The sequence below is a fragment of the Oncorhynchus tshawytscha genome, linkage group LG14 (genome assembly GCF_018296145.1).
Source record: "Oncorhynchus tshawytscha isolate Ot180627B linkage group LG14, Otsh_v2.0, whole genome shotgun sequence".
Lineage (NCBI taxonomy): Eukaryota > Metazoa > Chordata > Actinopteri > Salmoniformes > Salmonidae > Oncorhynchus > Oncorhynchus tshawytscha.
In genome coordinates, this window is record NC_056442.1 from 18,422,800 (window position 1) to 18,447,197 (window position 24,398).

Consider the following 24,398-nt stretch of genomic DNA (forward strand, 5'->3'; position numbering starts at 1 on the left):
GACTGTTCAGTGCATTCGGATAGTATTCAGACCCCTTGACTTTTTCCACATTACGTTATGCTACAGCCTTATTCTAAAATTGATTAAATGCACATTTGCCTCAGCAATCTACACACAAAACCCCATAATGACAAAGCGAAATTTTTGCAAATGTATATAATACAAAAAACAGAAATACTTTATTTACATAAGTCTACCTGTGGTAAATTCAATTGATTGGACATAATTTGGAAAGGCACACACCAGTCTATACAAGGTCCCACAGTTGACAGGGCATGTCAGAGCAAAAACCAAGCCATGAGATCAAAGGAATTGTCCGTACAGCTCCGAGACAGGATTGTGTCGAGGCACAGATCTGGTGAAGGGTACCAAAAATATTCTGCAGCATTGAAGGTCCCCAAGAACACAGTTGCCACAATCATTCTTAAATGGAATAAGTTTGGAACCACCAAGACTCTTCCTAGAGCTGGCTGCCCGGCCAAACTGAGCAATCAGGGGAGAAGGGCCTTGGTCAGGGAGATGACCAAGAACCCGATGGTCACTCTGACAGAGTTCTAGAGTTCCTCTGTGGAGATGGGAGAACCTTCCAGAAGGACAACCATCTCTGCAGCACTCCACCAATCAGTAAAAGGCACATGACAGCCTGCTTGGAGTTTTCCAAAAGGCACGTAAAGACTCTCAGACCATGATTCTCTGGTCTGATGAAACCAAGATTGAGCTCTTTGGCCTGAATGCCAAGCATCATGTCTGGCGGAAACCTGGCACCATCCCTACGGTGAAGCATGGTGGTGGCAGCATCATGCTGTGGGGATGTTTTTTAGCGGCAGGGACTGGGAGACTAGTCAAGGCAAAGTACAGAGAGCTCCTTGATGAAAACCTGCTCCAGAGCGCTCAGGACCTCAGACTATGGTGAAGGTTCACCATACAACAGGACAACGACCCTAAGAACACAGTCAAGACAACGCAGGAGTGGCCCAGCCAGAACCTGGACTTGAACCCAATCTAACATTTCTGGAGAGATCTGAAAATAGCTGTGCATCAACGCTCCCCATCCAATCTGACAGAGCTTGAGAGTATCTGCAGAGAAGAATGGGAGAAACTCCACAAATACAGGTGTGCCAAGCTTGTAGCTTCATACCCAAGAAGACTCAATGCGTTAATCGCTGCCGAAGGTGCTTCAACAAAGTACAAAGGGTCTGAATACTTGTGTAAATGTGAAATTTCAGTTTTTTTATTTTTATAAATGAGCAAAAAAATTTAAACTTGTTTTTGCCTTATTATTATTGGGTATTGTGTGTACAGTAGATTGAAAAAATGATTTAATTAATTTTAGAATAAGGCTGTAACATAACAATATGTGGAAAAAGTCAAGGGGTCTGAATACTTTCTGAATGTTGGTAACCCCTTGTATAAAAGTTATAATTCCCTCGAAGCCGTTGTTTGGAGGATATATTGGCATGCTTTGCAACACCTGTGCCAACATATTCTCCAAACACCGGCTTCTCTGACATTATCACTTAAATATAATTCTATACTTCACACTGGAGTATCCCTCAATCATGTAGTGCTTATTATAGAAGTGTGTAATATTCTGTAGAATACACTCCACACTGTAGTACCTTTCAGTCATTACTGTTTTTCTCAATTGTGTACAAACAATTTCTGGATCTGTGTTGAAATGTACAGAACGCCTGATCCTTTTCTTGCCTTAGTACCTGACTTGCATGTATTATACCACCGTTTGCAAAACATTGAATACAGAAGTTAACATTTACTGTTAAATGTTTTATTCACACAATAACGTGTGCAATTGTGTTCACTGTTTCAGTCGAGTAGTAAATCTAAATCGAGTAGGGTCTAATCCTGAATGCTGATTGGTTAAAAGCACATTCCAGCTGTGTCTATTCCACAAATTACCCCCGGCTAAATCTATGACGTTATTATACCTATTTACTATGTTCCATCTGACTGCGCTATCAACTGTCTCATCAGCCCAGGCACGGAAGTTATACATTTGATCTCCACTATAAAAAAAAACATCTAGACATGATCTCATATTTCTTTTAGACTAACACGGAACCCAAACACGGCTGCGTGTGTGCGCCATCGTGCATAAATGTATTTTGTGCCCCCCCACCAAACGCAGTCACGACACGCAGGTTAAAATATCAAAACAAACTCTGAACCAATTACATTAATTACATTAATTACATTAATTTAATTTAATATTTAATATTACATTAATTTAATTGAATTTCATTTAATATTGCGGACAGATCGAAAAGCATTAAACATGTATGGCAATTTAGCTAGTTAGCTTGCACTTGCTAGCTAATTTGTCCTATTTAGCTAGCTTGCTAAATTTGTCCTGGGATATAAACATTGAGTTGTTATTTTACCTGAAATCGACCTGTTCCGACAATTAATCCACACATAAAACGGCCAACCGAATCATTTCTAGTCATCTCTCCTCCCAGGCTTTTTCATCTTTGAATTTATATGGTGATTGGCATCTACACTCTTACCACGACAACCGGCAAAACATTTAGTCTTTCAATCACCCACGTGGGTATAACCAATGAGAAAATGGCACGTGGGTACCTGCTTCTATAAACCAATGAGGAGATGGGAGAGGCAGGACTTTCAGCTCGATCTGCGTCAGAAATAGAAAGGAGTTCTATTTTAGCCCATGGCAACGCAGACGCTCGTTGGCGTGTGGGTGCAATATTGAATAAAATGTATTTCTAAATTTATTTTGTGACGCTCGCACACGCGACGTGTCAGGTCTGGTCAGCATCTAACATTTAGTTTTCAAAAGCAGAGATTTGTATACATTTTGCTGTCTGTCTCCCCCTGACATTTGCAACATTGTTTCAATATTCAAATTCGATCTCCAACTGTCCAATAGTAATGAACGTGTATGGGTCGGGACGGGAGAGAGGCAGGCAGCATTTCTCAGCCAGTCGAAAGCTTGAATCAGCTGGCATTACGGATATATACAAAGAAATGTCAATTGAAAAAAGGTAAAACAATCGAAATGCAGCGAGTTTGCAGTCATTCCAGCTTCAGTTTGAAGTTATTGTGCTAGTTGTGTTGTTGGCTAGCTACTCTGAACAACAGTGTCCTAACGAGAGCACATTTTATATGCAAGGCAAAATCATGCCTCAGTAGCTCATTGTTATGGATGTATCCAAATAAATATCACTAGAACACAGCTTGAACAAATGCAGCTACTGTTTGACGTGACTGTAAGTTAGTCATAGTTGGCAAGCAAGGGATAAGAACGTTGCCAGCCAGTATGACAATGGAACATTTAGGACTAACGACTGGGTCGCGTCTCTAGCAACCGAACCAATAGAACGAACGACCAGCCGGCTTGGGTAGCAACCCTAGCTTTGTTTCGGGACTATATCTTGTGGAAGGATGACATAGTATTAATAAATTCATCAAAATAACGTTTTTAATGAAAATCTGTCAATCAATATTTGAATATGTTGGTAACCTATTGTATAAAAGTCGGCATTGTCACTTAATTGTATTCCTCCATTGTATTCACCTTTCCTTATTTCCATTTTCGATTGTGTTTCAATGGAAAGTCTATGAGCAAACCAACCTTTGTATTGAATACATGGAATTGGATTGTGATGATAATGAATGAATCCTGCCACAATGTGCTATAATATAATATTTGATGTGTATGAAATTGTTTGGTGAAATAGGCATAAAAGGAGAGTAATTACCCATAATTCTGCACATTTGGATAGTTCCAAAGTACAACTATTGTCTATTGATCTTCTCTGGATTTTTAGAATGGAATAATTTTCTGTTTTGTCTGTTTGGACTCGAGATAAGTATGGTTGCGGTAGTCTTTGCAGGAAGTCGTGATGTTTTGATGAATGTATATTTGCAATTTTGAAGGTATAATAAAGTTTTGAGGAATCTATGTTTTGAGAAAGCAGCTACAAATTGTAAAAGGCATTTACTGTTTTGCAAAAGGCAACAGAGTTATGTGTCTTGCGGACTGTGTTTTGAAAATCGACAACATAGTACATACTATAGTTTACCATAGTATACTGTGTTGTGTGCTATGGTAGACCTACAAATAAATGTATGTGTACTATTAGTATTGTAAATCATGTAATTTATTTATCCATATTACTCTACTGTGCAATGACAATCATGAACACAAGTAATGTGTTGTACTGTAAATATGTAGCCATTGGAAAAATCTGCTGTATCATGGTGGAAAGCTGGGAATCATCCCATGAATGACATCATTTTATACTTAGTGCAGCAGTGTACTGTAGAGAATAGGGTGCCATAGGGTGGACACAGGCCTTGTCCAGTCTTGGTTAGCCTTTCATTTCAATAGATTGGATGCATTTGGAAGCACAACGGAGGCCGAAGACCTATGCATCAGTGTTTCATTGATATCACTTTCTCATTACCCCAATATGTTTCTTAATAGTTTAGGATCAATGATCAGTGGATTTTCATCAAAGTGAGTTCAAGTGCTTACTGGTCTCAATGCGAGTGTAGCGAAATGCTTGTGCTTCTAGTTCCGACAGTGCAGTAATATCGCAGTAATATCTAACAAGTAATCTAACAATTCCCCAACAACTACCTAATACACACAAATCTAAAGGGATGGAATAAGAATATATACATATACATATGGATGAGCGATGGCAGAGTGGCATAGGCATAGGCATGATGCAACAGATGGTATAAAATATACATGTGAGATGAGTAATGCAATATATGTAAACATTATTAAAGTGGCATAGTGACTAGTGATCCATGTATTAAAGTGGCCAATGATTTGAGTCTCTATGTCGGCAGCAGCCTCTCTGTGCTAGTGATTTCTGTTTAGCAGTCTGATGGCCTTGAGATAGAAGCTATTTTTCAGTCTCTCGGTCCCAGCTTTGATGCACCCGTACTGACCTCGCCTTCTGGATGGTAGCGGGGTGAACATGCAGTGGCTCAGGTGGTTGTTATCCTTGATGATCTTTTTGGCCTTCCTGTGACATCGGGTGATGTAGGTGTCCTGGAGGGCAGGCAGTTTGTCCCCAGTGATGCGTTGTGCAGACCACACCACCCTCTGGAGAGCCTTGCCGTTAAGGGCGGTGCAGTTGCCGTACCAGGCTGTGAAACAGCCCGACAGGATGCTCTCAATTGTGCATCTGTAAAAGTTTGTCTGGGTTTTTGGTGACAAGCCCAATTTCTTCAGCCTCCTGAGGTTGAAGAGGCTTCGATGTGGATAGGGGGGTGCTCCCTCTGCTGTTTCATTAAGTCCACGATCATCTCCTTTGTTTTGTTGACATTGTGTGAGAGGTTGGTTTCCTGACACCACACTCCGAGTGCCCTCACCTCCTCCCTGTAGGCTGTCTCGTCATTGTTGGTAATCAAGCCCAGTACTGTTGTGTCGTCTGCAAACTTGATGAACGAGTTGGAGGCGTGCATTGCCACGCAATCATGGGTGAACAGGGAGTACAGGAGGGGGATGAGCATGCACCCTTGTGGGGCCCCGGTGTTGAGGGTCAGCGAAGTGGAGATGTTGTTTTCTACCTTCACCACCTGGGACGCTCAAAGTCCAGGACCCAATTGCACAAGGTGGGGTTGAGACCCAGGGCCTCCAGTTTAATGATGAGCTTGGAGGGTACTCTGGTGTTGAATGCTGAGCTGCAGTCAATGAACAGCATTCTTACATAGGTATTCCTCTTGTCCAGGTGGGATAGGGCAGTGTGTAGTGTGATGGCAATTGCATCGTCTGTGGACCTGTTGGGGCGGTATACAAACTGAAGTGGGTCTAGGGTGGCAGGTAAAGTGGAGGTGATATGATCCTTTACTAGTCTTTCAAAGCACTTCATGATGACAGAAGTGAGTTCTACGGAGATATTTAAATGTGTGAATAAGATGTTGTGTATATATTTCTGTATGGCGAGCCTGCGGTTTGATTTAACCCATGGATATTTAAATATGTAAAGACAATGGTGTGTGTGTGTAGGACGAGGCTGGTGACCGTTATAACTCTGTAGTAGGCCCCAGGCCTGACCTCGAACAGCATGGTTTTGGATTCACTTTCATGCCCGCTGTCAAAGTGTAATTAAATATAGATTCTCTGGGTTCACCTTGGTTTCTTCTAACCAGTGTCAAACCGCTACTCCTCTCATTTCAATAGAGCTGCAGTTTTAGTTTAAGATATGGTTTGTGGTCTCGACAAACGATTTCTGTATGGACTTTGCTTTGTGCACGGGGGCATTGTCATACTGAAACAGGAAAGGTCCTGCCACAAAGTTGGAAGCACAGAATCGCCTAGAATGTCATTGCATGCTGTAGCGTTAAGATTTCCCTTCACTGGAACTAAGGGACCTAGACCGAACCATGAAAAACAGCCCCAGACCATTATTCCTCCTCCACCAAACTTGACAGTTGACATTATGCGTTCAGCAGGTAGCGTTCTCCTGTCATCCACCAAACCCAGATTAGTCCGTCGGACTACCAGATGGTAAAGTTACACCACTCCAGCCGACGCTTGACATTGCCCATGGTGATCTTAGGCTTATGTGCGGCTGCCCGCTAATGGAAACCCATTTCATTAAGCTCCTGAAAAACAGTTATTGTGCTGAAGTTTCTTCCAGAGGCAGTTTGGAACTCGGTAGGGAGTGTTGCATGCAACGCTCTTCAGCACTCGGCGGTCTCGTTCTGTGAGATTATGTGGCCTACCACTTCGCGGCTGAGCTGTTGTTGCTCCTAGACATTTTCACTTCACCGTAACAGAACATACAGTTGACCGGGGTGTGGCTGAAATAGCCAAATTCACTCATTTGAAGGGTTGTCCACATAGGGCAGCTGTGGCCTGGTGTGGTCCTCAAACCTCCCCTCGGGGACCCCCAGACTTTTACCAATTCTTAAATAATTTAAATACATGGAACAGCTGGGGGTCCCCGAGGAGAGGTTTGAGGACCACTGCATTAGATCACACCAGGCCACAGCTGCTGGTATTTAAATAGAGTAGTGAGTGAAGCTAGAGTAAAACTCCAAAACACATCTTCTCAGTTTCCTCACAGCAGAGATTTCAGGTATGCTTTGGTGTATGTTCAATGTGGGACCATGATAATTCAGGTAGAGCAGAGTTGTCGCTCGGGGCAGGGAGGAATGATTTGGCGAGCAAAGATATCAGGCGAGATAGTGGTATCTCCGTGCATTAAACACAGACCCAAGGGTGACCCCGGCCTGGGCCGGCGCCATCAGCTATAGCGGTACTGTGATTCAGTTTACATGAGCATCCTGAATCACCAGCCATTCTCTTTTATGGGAGCTGCTGATACTGCTACTGCTTTCAAGTGGAACAGCAAAAGCCCTCTGACTCTCTGAATAGCGATGCTGTTTTAATAATGCATCTGCAACCTGCCGAAGGTCAGTTGAGGTCTCAGTTGTAGCACTGAAGATATCTTCTGTATTCCAGAAGGGGACTCCAGGCACTGATGCAGAACATTCTGTTTGGTATGGAGTCAATTCCCCAAAGTGTCTCAACCGTCAATGTTGTCAAGGGAATGATGGAAGTGTGACGGTAATGTTATCTGTGCCACCAACAACTAGTATTCTAGTTTTGTTGTGTCAAGACAAGTCAGTCATTTTTTGTTGCTCTTTTCACTGCCATTTCTGCTTCTGAGTTATTTTTCATTGTTTCTCACTTTTTTCAGATGTTAATGCATTAAAAAAAACATACAGTGGAACAGTTGCAGCCACTAAAAAAGTGGCTCCAAAAAAATAATTGTACCATGTATTGCAGCAATTGTTTTGCCAATATCGTAGGGCAACCTAACTTTTAAAATACCGCAACTGTTATTCTATGTTGATGCTGTGTGACTCTCCCTTGCTGGCATGCTGGATCAATATGTAGTGGGCACTCTCTTATCAGACCTATATACCACACCAATTCATTGAGCAATGGTTGGCTGGCCCTGCTGTGACTGTGTCCTTTAATTTGTTCAGCAATATTTGTCATATTGTATAAAGTAGTTGTTCTCAATGTTCTGTGGTTACTAAACCACCAATCACATTTTGCTCTGCTTAAAGTACATCCTCAGGTGCAACTGATCATTAGGCCAATGTTCTCATTAGTCTTCACAACTACTCCACGTGGCTAGGCCCAGGGGTACTAGTATCCCAGGCTGAGAACCAAGGGTCTCTAGTTTGGACTCAAACTCCTAAAAATATTCAACTCAACACCACATGTCTCATCTGCATAGTAAGGAATCACACATAAAGATGCATATCCTCTCTAACACCGCAGTTCTTTTGGTTGCTAAATTGTAGGTTCAACTCATCGCAGTTGTTCAGTGGCATGCAAATAAACACCGTCTCCTTGAGATGTTTGATTGAACTGACAGTTGTAATGAGCATTTGGCGTGGATTCAGAGTGTGCTTCTGACATCCTGACACATCCATGACTGACAGCTTTGATATTTATGTTTGTAGTTATCCTTCTCCTGACAGCTGTTTGCAAACATGGCGACCATCAAAACCATCAAAACGATCTGATATTTGACATCAAGGCTTCTTCCTTATCTGCCTGTCAGATGTCAGGCTACTTTACCTCACAACAATATGACCAATACGTCGGGAAACCTGATCACCTTTGTCAAAAACCATGTCTCAACATTCAACACTTGAATCTTGATGTAAAAGGTTGGAGTCGATCATCTTGGAGGTCTCATCCGATAGACTATCACAGGTTCTGCATTCAGTGGTGAGCGATTTCTTCCCAGCCAGTCAGTCAGTAGGCCATTTACCACAATCAGTATCTGTGCGGAGACAGGGTCAATGGCTCCTGTATTTACAGCCGTTCGCAGACCCTGCCCTCTCCAAGCTGCATCCTCTTGATGTGTGTTGACTCCCCAGCTGATCTATTCATCTCCCAGGATTGAAACACAGGCGGTATTTCAGCATGCTTACTTACTGGTAGCCCAATCCCAGACACCACTGCCAGATCTGCTTAGAGATTTCATTGTAGCGTTGACACGACATGCAGCAGACGTTCCAGACTCTGCTGAGAATGTTACTATTCAGCCTTCCGCCACAGAGAGAGATCAGCCGCTCATATAACTAACGGTCTGTCACCACTTCATTTGGTTCGGAGCCTTGTGCCCTATAAAATTAAACCGTCCCGCCACTTTTTAATTAGTTCACATGGAGGTGTGCGTGTATGTTTATCGGTGGATGTGTGTGAGGCACTAGTTATACCAGTTGGGTAGTCAAGTCGGCGCTAGCGGCTTGTTCTGATACCGGTTTCATGTTGCAGTGTGATTAATTATGCACTGCAGATCTGTTATGATGATCATGCTGGGAGTTTCAGCTCCTTTTTTTAAATCCCTTTCTCCTAGAGAATAATGACACTTCTTTAAGTGGAGTAAACAAAAAGGAACATTTCAACAAAACATGACATATTATGTCACCCCCCTATTGAGAATGTGCCTACAACACTTTTAATGGCCTGTCTGGGTTTTCGTGGCAGTACTCGACTCTTGGTAATCTAGCAACTGTTTCCTCATACGCCAATTACCGCAGCTGCAGAATGAGACTTCAGGAGAGTTACATTGTAGCGTCTTTCACATAGCCATATTGAGAGCAGCAAGTGACATGTGTCCCACTGTCACCGTATGGTTTGTTGCTCCAGGGGTTGTTCATATATGGATGTAAACACAAGACTTCCTCTCACCATCAGCAGAAGTTATCTGTTTAGGAAAAGAGCAGGTTTGTTTCCTTTCCACAGTGTGCACTAGACTAGAGAGACTTGTGTCATTCTCGTCGACTGCCCATTAATGTGGCCCGACTCCAGCAACTGCTCCACGGCAACTCGCTGAGGCCCCCTCTCCTCTCATTCGCCTATTCAGCCGGGGCAGGCCGCTGTGCATGACCCATGACAAGCTACCCAAGTTGATTGGCTATAATTGCATTCAGGAAAATTTATTCAGCTTTGTGTGTTTTTTTCTCTAATTGTTGTTTTCCTGCTGCGATCAAGGAAATACGGAGCATGTTCAGAGGGAGCCTGGCCTGTAATGAACTCTTGGGCTAAACGCTGTCTGGCTTACTGATGCGTCCTGATGTTTGACACATTGTTTTTCAAGACTTTACGTAAGCTAACAGAGATCAGGGAACAATGGACAAGAGTCTAGGGTTGTGTCCCATAGTGTCAAATTTGTGAAATAAACCATTATCTCTATTGTTCACAATTGTACACGTTAGAAAAATAGTGGAACAAATTTCAGTATGTATTTCACTACTTGACCAGCTCCTCATTACAGAGACTGACACAGTTCAGTCTGCTTCATTTCCTATTTGATCCAGCGATATGACCATAGATAAGTAAGCCATAGTCTATAACTAGGGCCCAGAGTTTTTCCTGATCAGGTCACATGATTATTGAACACACCGGGACCTAGAACAACTAATAGCAATGTGAGTAACTCAGGATATAGATAAAGAGTATACAATTAGTTACTTTCTAATTCTATACAATTACATTTATTTGATAAGAGCCTCCAAGATATATACAGTACATTTGGAAAGTATTCAGACCCCTTGACTTTTTCCACATTTTGTTACGTTACAGCCTTTATTCTAAAATTTTTTTTTTTTTAAATGTCCTCAATCTACAAACAATACACCATAATGACGAAGCGAAACCAGGTTTTTAGAATTAGCAAATGTATTAAAAACAAAAAAACGAAATATGACATTTACATAAGTATTCAGACCCTTTACTCAGTACTTTGTTCAAGCACCTTTGGCAGCGATTACAGCCTCAAGTCTTCTTGTGTTTGATGCTACAAGCTTGGCAAACCTGTATTTGAGATCCTCTCAAGCTCTGTCAGGTTGGATGGGGAGCATCTCTGTACAGATATTTTCAGGTATCTCTAGATATGTTTGATCGGGTTGAAGCCCGAAGTCACTTCTGCGTTGTGTTTGCTGTGTGCTTTGGGTCATTGTCCTGTTGGAAGGCGAAACTTCACCCCAGTCTGAGGCCTTTCCAAATCACGTCCAATCAATTGAATTTACCACAGGAGAAAGGATGATCAATGGAAACAGGATGCACCTGAGCTCAATTTCGAGTATCATAGCAAAGGGTCTGAATACTTATGTAAATAATACATCTTTATTTTTTTGCAAAACTTTCCAAAAACCTGCTTTTGATTTGTCATTGTGTGTAGATAAAGGAACTTTACATTTTTTTAGAATAAGTCTGTAACGTAACAAAATTTGGAAAATGTGAACGGCTCTGAATACTTTCTGAATGCACTGTAGAATTTGTGACTTGAGAATCACACCCTTGATTATGGTTAATTTCAGTTCTTGTGAAAGTTAATAACAATGCTTTTTCTAATCAGAAAAGGAACAGGGAAGTGCAATGGGTACCAGTAAACGAAAAAGGCCTATACTTTGAGGCTGCGGTGAAGATAGATGGTAGTTGCTTTGTGTTCTTAGTGTGTGTGTGTGCTTGCATGCGGATGTGTGTGTGTGTGTATGTGTCTGTGTCTGTGCGTGCCTGCGTGTATGTGTTCAGATGCCTGTGAACATGTGTATGCCCGCGTCATAGATTCTATTTATATCATTTTTTATGGTCACACCAGAATGAATTTGGATCAGATATAGTTTGATTTCACACAAGAGTGACTATCATGTGGAACAGGTGCTAAGCTGATCCAGGATCAGAATCTGTGATCATGGGCAAAAACACAAACTAATACATGTGTGCCTGTCTTCATGTTAACGTGTGTAGGATCCAGGCTTCTATATAATTCATACATCCATGTGTTATGTTCTCCAGGTGGCTGTGACAGGGGGACCCCCGGGGCAGGACCCATGAGGAGTCATAGAAGATGCTCGCAGCCTGGGCGCCTCTGCTCCTCTTAGCCATGTGGGTGAGATGTTCCTCCGCTGGGCCACTCTCCTTCAGAATAGGTGAGTAGTCTGATCTCTGACCCTGCATGGCTGGAGGGCACAACTCACCTCTCCTCACTACCTATTCAAAAGACGACATCACAAGAACTCCTCTATGTGTAATTCTAGGCCTGGCTGAGACTTGCTCTGACAGCTGATTGCTTCTTCATTGCATCTCAGCAGCACTTTGACCAGAGGTCGGTATCACTCCAATTGTACTGTAACAAGAAAAGGCGGTATTTTCTGAATGTTATATTCTGTCTGTTTCTGCCTGTCTGTTATTTCTAATGCAGCAGAAAGGTACAGAGTACTTTCTTGTGTGCAATCGAGTACCTTAACCAAACGGCTAGATAATACAATTTTCTGCTACCATTTCCCGAGCCGCAGTGAAAAAAAGAGTGTCAAAATGAGTCATGATATTATACTTTGCCGTAATTGAGTGTTAGCTGGGAAAACCAGTTACCAAAGTGCTTTGCGTTCCTATTTAGACACATTTTAGTGTATGGTGTTTACAGGCCCATACTTGTTTTCACACTGAGATGAGAGGGAGGGATGAGAGGGAGGACAGGGGTCCTAATCTCATTACGTTAATTTGCCAATCCGTAGCCGGCTATCCGCCAGCCGTAGAGCTTGGCCTGGGGCAGCAGTGACCTAGACATCTCTCTCTCACAGCAGCAGAGGCCACCTCAACATGGGCTGATTTCTAACAGCAATCACTCTGACAGCAGGAGAAGGACAGACAGACGGTGCTGCTGTTGGTAGAGTCCAAGTACAGAGTTTCAAGAGATGGGGCTCTGTAGTTTGGCTCTGCCGACCGTGTTTATGAGAGAGTGTATTATTGACATGGCAGCGTACGGGAGCTGTGATCGAAATTATAGGCGTTGAGGCTAACAGCAGCATAACAGCAGTCTATATTTATTTCTACAGTAGCATATCTTTAAAAACATCATATATATTGGGTAGGAAGCCGTGCAGGGATCAGAGAAAGGTCTGACACGGTGAATGTGCCTTGCCGATCAATTATTAACGCGCCCAATATGCTTGCAGCGGAACTTCTCAGTTTGCTTCAGCCATCTCCATGTGATCGTGACAGGGAACAACAAACACACAGCTCCTCAGCTAGCACATTTGGTTCCTTGGAAGTTGTGGGAACGTACGTTTTTGATTTCCCATTGGTTCTGGGAACAAAGTGAAAAGTTTCCTGACCAGTAAGACGGAACGTTTTTAAACGTTCTGAGAACGGAAAGTGTAGATTATTTGGAGGCTTTCTTAAAACGTTTACTGAATCTTTTAAGACAGTTGAAGTCGGAAGTTTACATACACATTAGCCAAATACATTTAAACTCAGTTTTTCACAATTCCTGACATTTAATCCTAGTAAAAATTCCCTGTCTTTCATCACATTCCCAGTGGGTCAGACGTTTACATACACTCAATTAGTATTTGGTAGAATTGCCTTTAAATTGTTTAACTTGTGTCAAATGTTTTGGTTAGCCTTCCACAAGCTTCCCACAATAAGTTGGTCTTTAAAATGGTGTATAATACTTATATGTTTGAGGAATTTTAATTATGAGATTTCTGTTGTTTGAATTTGGCGCCCTGCACTTTCACTGGCCGGTTGTCATATCGATCCCTGTTAGCGGGATTTCAGCCGTAAGAAGTTTTAAACAGCTTGGAAAATTCCAGAAAATGATGTCATGGCTTTAGAAGCTTCTGATAGGATAATTGTCATAATTTGAGTCAATTGGAGGTGTACCTGTGGATGTATTTCAAGGCCTACCTTGACATCATGGGAAAATCAAAAGAAATCAGCCAAGAACTCAGAAAAAAATGTAGACCTCCACAAGTCTGCTTCATCCTTGGGAGCAATTTCCAAATGCCTGAGTGTACCACGTTTATCTGTACAAACAATAGTATGCAAGTATAAACACAATGGGACCACACAGCCGCCATACTGCTCAGGAAGGAGACGTGTTCTGTCTCCTAGAGATGAACGTACTTTGGTTCCGAAAAGTGCAAATCAATCCCAGAACAACAGCAGAGGACCTTGTGAAGATGCTGGAGGAAACGGGTACAAAAGTATCTATATCCACAGTAAAACGAGTCCTATATCGACATAACCTGAAAGGCCGCACAGCAAGGATGAATCTGCTGCTCCAAAACCACCATAAAAAGCCAGATTACGGTTTGCAACTGCACATGGGGACAAAGATTGTACTTTTTGGAGAAATGTCCTCTCGTCTGATGAAACAAAAATAGAACTGTTTGGCCATAATAACCATCGTTATGTTTGGAGGAAAAAGGGGGAGGCTTGCAAGCCGAAGAACACCATCCTAACCGTAAAGCATGTAGGTGTCCATATCATGTTGTGGAGATGCTTTGCTGCAGGAGGGACTGGTGCACATCACAAAATAGATGGCACCATGAGGCAGGAAAATTAGGTGGATATATTGAAGCAACATCTCAAAAAATCAGTCAGGAAGTTAAAGCTTGGTTGTAAATGGGTCTTCCAAATGGACAATGACCCCAAGCATACTTCCAAGTTATGGCAAAATGGCTTAAGGACAACAAAGTCAAGGTATTGGAGTGGCCATCACAATGCCTTGACCTCAATCTGAACTGAAAAAGCGTGTGTGAGCAAGGAGGCCTACAAACCTGATTCAGTTACACCAGCTCTGTCAGGAGGAATGGGCCAAAATTCACCCAACTTATTGTGGGAAGCTTGACCCACTGGGAATGTGATGAAAGAAATAATAGCTGAACTAAATCATTCTCTCAACTATTCTCCATTTCACATTCTTAAAATAAAGTGGTGGTCCTAACTGACCTAAGACAGGGAATTTTTACCCAGATTAAATGTCAGGAATTGTGAAAAACAGTTTAAATGTATGGCTATGGTGTATGTAAACTTCCGACTTCAACTGTATGTTGGTTGGTGATATGGATGTGATACGGATTCGCACAAGTCCTTGCACTTTGAAAAGCAATGATGTCGAGGTGAGTGAAATAAGTTAACAGCAGATATATATTTGGTGTTGTCGATGTTTGATGCTGTGAAACTTGGGGAATAGCTAACAGATTAGAATGTCCTGTTATGTCATGGTAACTTGGTTGGTACAGGTGAGCAAAATCAGCGGTGGTGCTCAAATGATTCCGTGCTGCCTCATGGTGTCACGCTCTGATGTTTATTTCCTTTTCTTTATTTCATATGGTCAGTGTGTGAGTTGGGGTGGGCAGTCTGTTTGTTTTTCTATGTTGGTTTTTGTGTTCAGCCTAGTATGGTTCTCAATCAGAGACAGGTGTCGTTAGTTGTCTCTGATTGAGAATCATACTTGGGTAGCCTGTGTTTCACTGTTGGTTTGTGGGTGTTTGTTTCCGTGTGAGTGTTTGTCGCCACACGGTACTGTTTCGGTTTTCATCACATCGTTTATTGTTTTGTATTTCAGTGTTCAGTTAGTTTTTTAATAAATCGTCATGAACACTTAACACGCTGCATCTTGGTCCGATCCTTACTCCTCTCCAGACGAAGAGGAAATCTGCCGTTACACATGGAAATAGTTGCCGTGTTTAGCTGTATACTGTATAGTCAGCTAACTAGTTGGTTGTTTTGTCTTGTTTCTACCAATGTACACTTCCAGTAAAAAGCTTTAGAACACCTACTCATGCAAGGGTTTTTCTTTATTTTTACATTTTTCTACATTGTAGAAATGTATTTTACATGAATTAACAGTTGTGCCTTCTTAAAAGTTCATTTGTGGAACTTCTGTCCTTAATGTGTTTGAGTCAATCAGTTGTGTTGTAACAAGATATACCTATTTGGTAAAAGACCAAGTCCATATTTTAGCAAGAACAGCTCAAATAAGCAAAGAGAAATGACAGTTACTTTAAGACACGAAGGTCAGTCAATCCGGAAAATGTCAAGAACTAAAAGTTTCTTCAAGTGCAGTCGCAAAAACCATCAAGCGCTATGATGAAACTGGCTCTCGTGAGGACCACCACAGGAATGGAAGATCCAGGGTTACCTCTGCTGCAGAGGATAAGTTAATTAGAGTTACCAGCCTCGGAATTTACAGCCCAAATAAATGCTTCAAAGTTCAAGTAACAGAAACATCTCAACATCAACTGTTCAGAGGAGACTGCGTGAATCAGGCCTTCGGGGTCATATTGCTGCAAAGAAACCACTACTAAAGGACACCAATAATAAGAAGAGACTTGCTTGAGCCAAGAAACACGAGCAATGAATCTTTGACAGGTGGAAATTTGTCCTTTGGTCTGGAGTCCTAATTTGAGATTTTTGATTCCAACCGCCGTGTCTTTGTGAGACGAGGTGTGGGTGAACGGATGATCTCCGCATGTGTATTTCCCACCGTAAAGAATGGAGGAGGTGGTGTGGGGATACATTGCTGGTGACACTGTCTGTGATTTATTTAGATTTCAAGGTACACTTAACCAGCATGGCTACCACAGCATTCTGCAGTGATACGCCAGCCCATCTGGTTTGGGCTTAGTGGGACTATCATTTGTTTTTCAACAGGACAATGACCCAACACACCTCCAGGCTGTGTAAGGGCTATTTTACCAATAAGGAGAGTGATGGAGTGCTGCATCAGATGACCTGGAAACCACAATTCCCCGAACTCAACCCAATTGAGATGGTTTGGGATGAGTCAGACCGCAGAGTAAAGGAATAGAAGCCAACAAGTGCTCAGCATATGTGGGAACTCCTTCAAGACGGTTGGAAAAGCATTCCAGGTGAAGCTGGTTGGGAGAATGCCAAGAGTGCACAAAGCTGTCATCAAGGCAAAGGCTATTTGAAGAATCTCAAATAAAATATGTTTTGATTTGTTTCACACTTTTCTGGTTACTACATGATTCCCTATGTGTTATTTCATAATTTTGATGTATTCACCATTATTCTACAATGTAGAAAATAGTAAAAATAAAGAAAAACGTTTTAATGAGTAGGTGTTCTAAAACTTTTGACCAGTAGTGTAATTCATATGGAAATGGCCCAAATTCCTTGTTATGGAGTAGGTAGCTAACTAGTTAGTCTATCAGTTGTGGTAAATATGGGCAGCGCTCACAAAGCATCAACCTCAGCTGTCACTTTCTCTAGCTAGCCATACAGACAACAAGCTAACTAGCCACCGAAATGAAGGCTAGAGTTATTTGTGTTTATCTGTTTGGCTTCGGTTATAGTTTGTCATCTTTGCCAGGTGAAGATATTCATAGGCTATACATTGCCTCGTTTTTCAATTTTTGACAGCTTAGCTGTCGAGTTAGGGTAGTAGATGCCCATGCAGTGGAGTTTATATGATGAGTTGGATATTTGTTTACATAGCCAGCTAACAAGTTGCTTGTTTTGTCCAGTTTCTACCGATGAAATTCATTTTGAAGCTGTCTCAGCCGTATAAGTAATCAACTAACATTTGGCGAACTAGTTCAAATGAAATCATAGTATATATACTCAGCAAAAAAAGAAACGTCCCTTTTTCAGGACCCTGTCTTTCAAAGATAATTCGTAAAAATCCAAATAACTTCACAGATCTTCATTCTAAAGGGTTTAACCACGGTTTCCATGCTTGTTCATTGAACCATAAACAATTCATGAACATGCAGCTGTGGAACAGTTGTAAAGGAAACTTAGGACACTAAAAGAGGCCTTTCTACTGACTCTGAAAAACACAAAAAGAAAGATGCCCAGGGTCCCTTCTCATCTGCGTGAACGTGCATTAGGCATGCTGCAAGGACGCAAATGTGGCCAGGGCAATAAATTGCAATGTCCGTAGTGAGACGCCTAAGACAGCCCTACAGGGAGACAGGATGGACAGCTTATCATCCTTGTAGTGTCAGACCACGTGTAACAACACCTGCACAGGATCGGTACATCCAAACATCACAGCTGTGGGACAGGTACAGGATGGCAACAACAACTGCCCGAGTGACACCCGGAACGCACAATCCCTCCATCACTGCTCAGACTGTCCGCAAATGGCTCAGAGAGGCTGGACTGAGGGCTTGTAGGCCTGTTGTAAGGCAGGTCCTCACCAGACATCACTGCCAACAACGTCGCTTATGGGCACAAACCACCCGTCGCTGGACTAGACAGGACTGGCAAAAAGTGCTCTTCACTGACGAGTCATGGTTTTGCCTCTCCAGGGGTGATGGTCGGATTCTCGTTTATCGTCGAAGGAATGAGCATTACACCGAGGCCTGTACTCTGGAGCGGGATCGGTTTGGAGGTGGAGGGTCCGTCATGGTCTGGGGCGGTGTGTCACAGCATCGTCGAACTGAGCTTGTTGCCATTGCAGGCAATCTCAACGCTGTGCATTACAGGGAAGACATCCTCCTCCCTCATGTGGTACCCTTCCTGCAGGCTCATCCTGGCATGACAATGCCACCAGCCATACTGCTCATTCTGTGCGGGATTTTCTGCAAGACAGGAATGTCAGTGTTCTGCCATGGCCAGCGAAGAGCCCGGATCTCAATCCCATTGAGCACGTCTGGGACCTGTTGGATCGGTGGGTGAGGGCTAGGGCCATTCCCCCCAGAAATGTCCGGGAACTTGCAGGTGCCTTGGTGGAAGAGTGGCGTAACACCTCACAGCAAGAACTGGCAAATCTGGTGCAGTCCACTTGGAGGAGATGCACTGCAGTACTTAATGCAGCTGGTGGCCACACCAGATACTGACTGCTACTTTTGATTTCGACCCCCTCTTTGTTCAGGGACACATTATTCCATTTCTGTTAGTCACATGTCTGTGGAACTTCTTCTGTTTACGTCTCAGTTGTTTAATCTTATTATGTTCATACAAATATTTACACATATTAAGTTTTCTGAAAATAAATGCAGTTGACATTGGGAGGACGTTTATTTTTTTGCGGAGTTTAGTATGTAGTATATTCTCATTAAGTGTATAGTATACATTATGTTAGTATGGGTATTCGAACACAGCTCTGGTCTGTACTTAATCTTATTGAGAGAGGTTACCTACATTTTGAAATAGTCTCTGAATAGTTGTTTGCTTTTTTACATTGGTACAGAAGTAAGAATCGTTGTCAATCCAATAGCCTACAGTATTTTGTGTGGGTTTTGAAATACTTTCTGAATATGGTCATATTTTGAATATTTTTAATTTATTCATATGTAAATAATATGGTACATTTTAAATGGTAATTTAGTCAAATGTACTATAATTTAAATACTCTAGGGTTCTTTGTCTTAATCGTTTTTTGATAGTTTCTTTACACAATGGAAGACTAAATGAGTGTTATTCCTATTGACATGAATGTGGTATCATATTAAAGAAGAGGTTGTGCTCTTTAAAACTAAGTGATTGTAATTTGTTCTTTGTTTTTGAGTTGTCTGTTTGTTTGAAATGTGTGAGAAAATGAGCCTGAAAAACCTCAGTAATCTACAGCAGCATTCTAGAAGTATATTGGGGTCTAAAGGGTTAAATAACATTCTTAGAACTTTCTTTGTATGTTACTAATGTTTACTTGTGTTTTTTATGGAAAGTTTTCTTAATGTTCTCAGAATGACTTTAAATTTAACTATGAGGAAACCTGTAGAAAACGTTATGCTGAAGTACTGAAATTCCCATGGAAGAATGTTGTTTCTTAACATTCTCTAAATGTTCTGAGAAAATTACGTAAAATAGAACCATGAGGAAACTTGTGAAAAACGTTATGCTAAAGTACTGAAATTCCCACAGAAGAGCGTTCTTAACGTTCTGAGAACATGACTTTAAATAGAACCACGGGAAAACCTGTAGGAAACGTTATGCTGAAGTACTGAAATGACCACCTAAGGAACATAAGGTTCTTAGAATGTTATGTGCTTGCTGTGTAACCTGCACCATTTCCAGGACATTGTGGGAAGATTGTATGCAAATTAACTATATGACAACCACATTTTCACCAAGCTCAAAGAAACATAAGGTTCTTAGAACGTTATGTGGTAGCTGGGTCCCAACTCCAGAATTCTGTTGGATAATTAGTGAATGCTGTATTATACCTCCTCCTCTGTTTTCTCCTACCCTCCCACCTTCCCTCCCTCCGCCACCTCACATCTCTCTACAAAGGCACCTCTAAAGTGGAGCTAATGTTTATTCCCATCTTGTTTTAGTTGATAGTTAATTAGGCGGTCGGGCCTCTGTTTTCCCCCCCTCTGATTTCTAGACGGCGTTGAAGCTTGTCAGTGGCACGCCGTGGAGCCGGCATTAGCGTCGGGGCTGTTATTTTACTCCTGTATGTCTTTTCCTGCCGCCCGCCGCCGCACTCCAGGAGATGATATTTAACTCCGCTAGGCCCCTCGAGTCCTGCCTGGCTGCCGGAATGTCACTGTTGGGCCTTCATACGTAATGAATACATGATAACAGGCCTAAATAGCATCGCTACGCTAGCATCACACCCCACTGTCAGCCAATAGTTTGGGAGGGGAGAACAGGTGAAATGAGGAGACTGTCACGACTCCTACCGAAGGTGGCTCCCCTTCCTGTTCGGGTGGTGCCCGGCGGTCGTCGTCACCGGCCTACTAGCTTCCACTGATCCCTTTTTTCCCTTTTCTGTTTATTGGTTTCACCTGTGTTTAGTTTAGGCTGATTGGTTGGGCTTTATTTACCAGGCCTGTTGGTTGTGTGGGATTATTTTCGATGTACATGTGTACACGACTGTATGTCACGGTTGTCCGTGTTTTTGGAGTTTTGCTGGACTGTTAAAGTCCCCCGTGTTTGGGGCATTTGTTGTGGTTGGCGTCTGTTCACCGTTGTGGTGCATTAAAGTGGGCGCTACCCTGAACTCTCTGCTTCCTGCGCCTGACTTCTTCCCCACTACACCCTGGGCGTTACAGAGACAAGGATGTTGTCTTTGGTTGAGTCTTAATTTTCCACCCTTGCACACGCCTCGTCATGGACTTTAGTAAAAAGCATGCGATTGGTGTAAGCATTGGCTGGAGTGAGTTTCCACCATTGTTAAATCCATGTGTGAAAGTGTACACTTTGGGAGAAGGGTGGAGAATCGGGAAGCAGGACATGCCTCTTTTTGTTTGGCAGATTGATTATAGATTTGTAGAATACAGTATGGTCAGATGATTGAGATGACATGATTGAGACTGGTGTGGTATTTCATTTACCTAGGAGGCACTTGAAAAAACTAAATACAGATTTCTGATTTTACAGCTGCACCATCGAGAGTAGAGGTCGACCGATTATGATTTTTCAACGCCGATACTGATTATTGGACGACCAAAAAAAAGCCGATACCGATTGAGGGGCCAATTAAAAAACATATATATATATATTTATTTGTAATAATGACAATTACAACAATACTGAATGAACACTTATTTTAACTTAATATAATACATCAATAAAATCAATTTAGCCTCAAATAAATAATGAAATATGTTCAATTTGGTTTAAATAATGCAAAAACAAAGTGTTGGAGAAGAATGTAAAAGTACAATATGTGCCATGTCAAAAAGCTAACGTTTAATTTCCTTGCTCAAAACATGAGAACATATGAAAGCTGATGGTTCCTTTTAACGAGTCTTCAATATTCCCAGGTAAGAAGTTTTAGGTTGTAGTTATTATAGGAATTATAGGACTATTTCTCTCTATACCATTTGTATTTCATATACCTTTGACTATTGGATGTTCTTATAGGCACTTTAGTATTGTCAGTGTAACAGTATAGCTTCCGTCCCTCTCCTCGCCCCTACCTGGGCTCGAACCAGGAACACATCGACAACAGCCACCCTCGAAGCGTCGTTACCCATCGCTCCACAAAAGCCGCGGCCCTTGCAGAGCAAGGGGAACAACTACTTCAAGGTCTCAGAGCGAGTGACGTCACCGATTGAAACGCTATTAGCGTGCACCCCGCTAACTAGCTAGCAATTTCACATCGGTTACACCAGCCTAATCTCAGGAGTTGATAGGCTTGAAATCATAAACAGCTCAGTGCTTGAAGCACAGCGAAGAGCTGCTGGCAAACGCACGAAAGTGCTGTTTGAATGAATGCTTACGAGCCGGTTGCTACCTACCACCGCTCAGTCAGACTGCTCTATCAAATATCAAGTCATAGACTTAATTATAACATAATAACACACAGAAATACGAGCCTTAGGTCATTAATATGGTCAAATCCGAAAACTATAATTTTGAAAACAAAACGTTTATTCTTTCAGTGAAATACAGAACCGTTCAGTATTTTATCTAACGGGTGGCATCCCTAAGTCTAAATATTGCTGTTACATTGCACAACCTTCAATGTTATGTCATAATTATGTACAATTCTGGCAAATTAATTACGGTCTTTGTTAGGAATAAATGGTCTTCACACAGTTCGCAACAAGCCAGGCGGCCCAAACTGCTGCATATACCCTGACTGCTTGCACGGAACGCAAGAGAAGTGACACAATTTCCCTAGTTAAAAGAAATTCATGTTAGCAGGCAATATTAACTAAATATGCAGGTTTAAAAATATATACTTGTCTATTGATTTTAAAGAAAGGCATTGATGTTTATGGTTAGGTACACATTGGTGCAACGACAGTGCTTTTTTTGCGAATGTGCTTGTTAAATCATCACCCGTTTGGCGAAGTGGGCTGTGATTCGATGAGAAATTAACAGGCACCGCATCGATTATATGTAACGCAGGACAAGTTAGATAAACTAGTAATATCATCATCCATGTGTAGTTAACTAGTGATTATGTTAAGATTGATTGTTTTTTATAAGATAAGTTTAATGCTAGCGAGCAACTTTACTTGGCCTCTTGCTGCACTCGCTTAACAGGTAGTCAGCCTGCCACGCAGTCTCCTTGTGGAGTGCAATGTAATCGGCCACAATCGGTGTCCAAAAATGCTGATTACAGATTGTTACGAAGACGTGAAATCGGCCCCAATTAAATCGGCCATTCCGATTAATCGGTCGACCTCTAATCGAGAGCATCCTGGTATCCGACCGGAAGGCACTACAGAGTGTAGTGCATACGGCCCAGTACATCACTGGGACCATGCCTACTTCCATCCAGGACCTCTATACCAAGCGGTGTCAAAGGAAGGCCCTAAAAATGGTCAAATACAGTTAATCAAATGGCTACTTGGACTATTTGTATTGACCCACTTTTTTACGCTGCTGCTACTCGCTGTTTATTATCTATGCGTAGTGACTTTACCCCTAGCTACATGTACATACCTCATTTACCTCTACTAACCTGTACCTCCACACATTGACTCGGTACCAGTACCCCCTGTATATAGCTTCGTTTTTGTTATGTTGTTGTGTTGACTTTCTTTCCAGACTTTATTTAATTACATTTTTTATTTTAAAAAATTGCAAATATTTTCGTACTTTAAAAAAAAACTGCTTGTAAGTAAGCATTTCACAGTAAGGTCTACACCAGTTTTTATTTCAGCTCATGTGACAAATTAAATTAGATTTTGAAAAAGCGAGTGCAGTACTATTTCAGTTTAGCATTTTCACAGTTAAGAACAACATTTATTTGTTACCTCATACTGCCCCTAATGTTCACCTACAGCAATATTCTTCAGCAACACAATGAGTAAACACTACAGAAAATGTTTATTTATTAATATCATTTTTATGATTATTTTCTCTCTACTGAGGGAGGGAGGCCAAACTTGAAATATACAGTACCAGTAAAAAGTTTGGACACCAACTCAAATAAGGGTTTTTCTGTATTTGTACCATTTTCTACATTGTAGAATAATAGTGTTAAACAAATCGTGTTAAACAAATCTAAATATATTTTCTATTTGAGATGCTTCAAAGTTGCCTCCATTTGCTTTGATTACAGCTTTTCACACTCTTGGCATTCTCTCAACCAGCTTAATGATGTAGTCACCTGGAATCCATTTCAATTAACAGGTGCGCCTTGTTAAAAGTTAATTCGTGGAATTTCTTTCCTTCTTAATGCACTTCAGCCAATCAGTTGTGTTGAGACAAGGTAGGGGTGGTATACAGAAAATAGCCCTATTTTGTAAAAGTCAATTTTATGGCAAGAATACAAGAACAGCTCAAATAAGCAAAGAGAAACGACAGTCCATCATTACTTTAAGACACAAAGGTCAGTCAATCCGGAAAATGTCAAGAACTTTGAAAGTTTCTTCAAGTGCAGTCACAAAAACCACAATGCGCTATGATGAAACTGGTTCTCATGAGGACCGCCACAGGAAAGGAAGACCCAGAGTTACCTCTGCTGCAGAGGATAAGTTCATTAGAGTTACCAGCCTCAGAAATTTCAGCCCAAATAAATGCTTCACAGAGTTTAAGTAACAGACACATTTCAACATCAACTGTTCATTGGAGACTGCGTGAATCAGGCCTTCATGATTAAATTGCTGCAAAGAAACCACTACTAAAGGACATCAATAATAAGAAGAAACTTGCTTGGGCCAAGAAACAAGAGCAATGGACATTAGACCGGTGG

General features: G+C 41.7%; 1 protein-coding gene across 1 annotated transcript in view; it reads left to right on the top strand.

Annotated features, from left to right (window-relative positions):
- The window catches only part of LOC112266722 (glutamate receptor ionotropic, kainate 4-like), a 393,963-nt gene that overhangs the window by 183,033 nt on the left and 186,532 nt on the right, over window positions 1-24,398 (top strand). Inside the window, exon 3 of the mRNA XM_024444450.2 lies at window positions 11,834-11,967. Coding sequence (XP_024300218.1) covers window positions 11,886-11,967 — 82 coding nt within the window. The 5' untranslated portion in view covers window positions 11,834-11,885. The remainder of the gene's footprint in view (window positions 1-11,833; window positions 11,968-24,398) is intronic.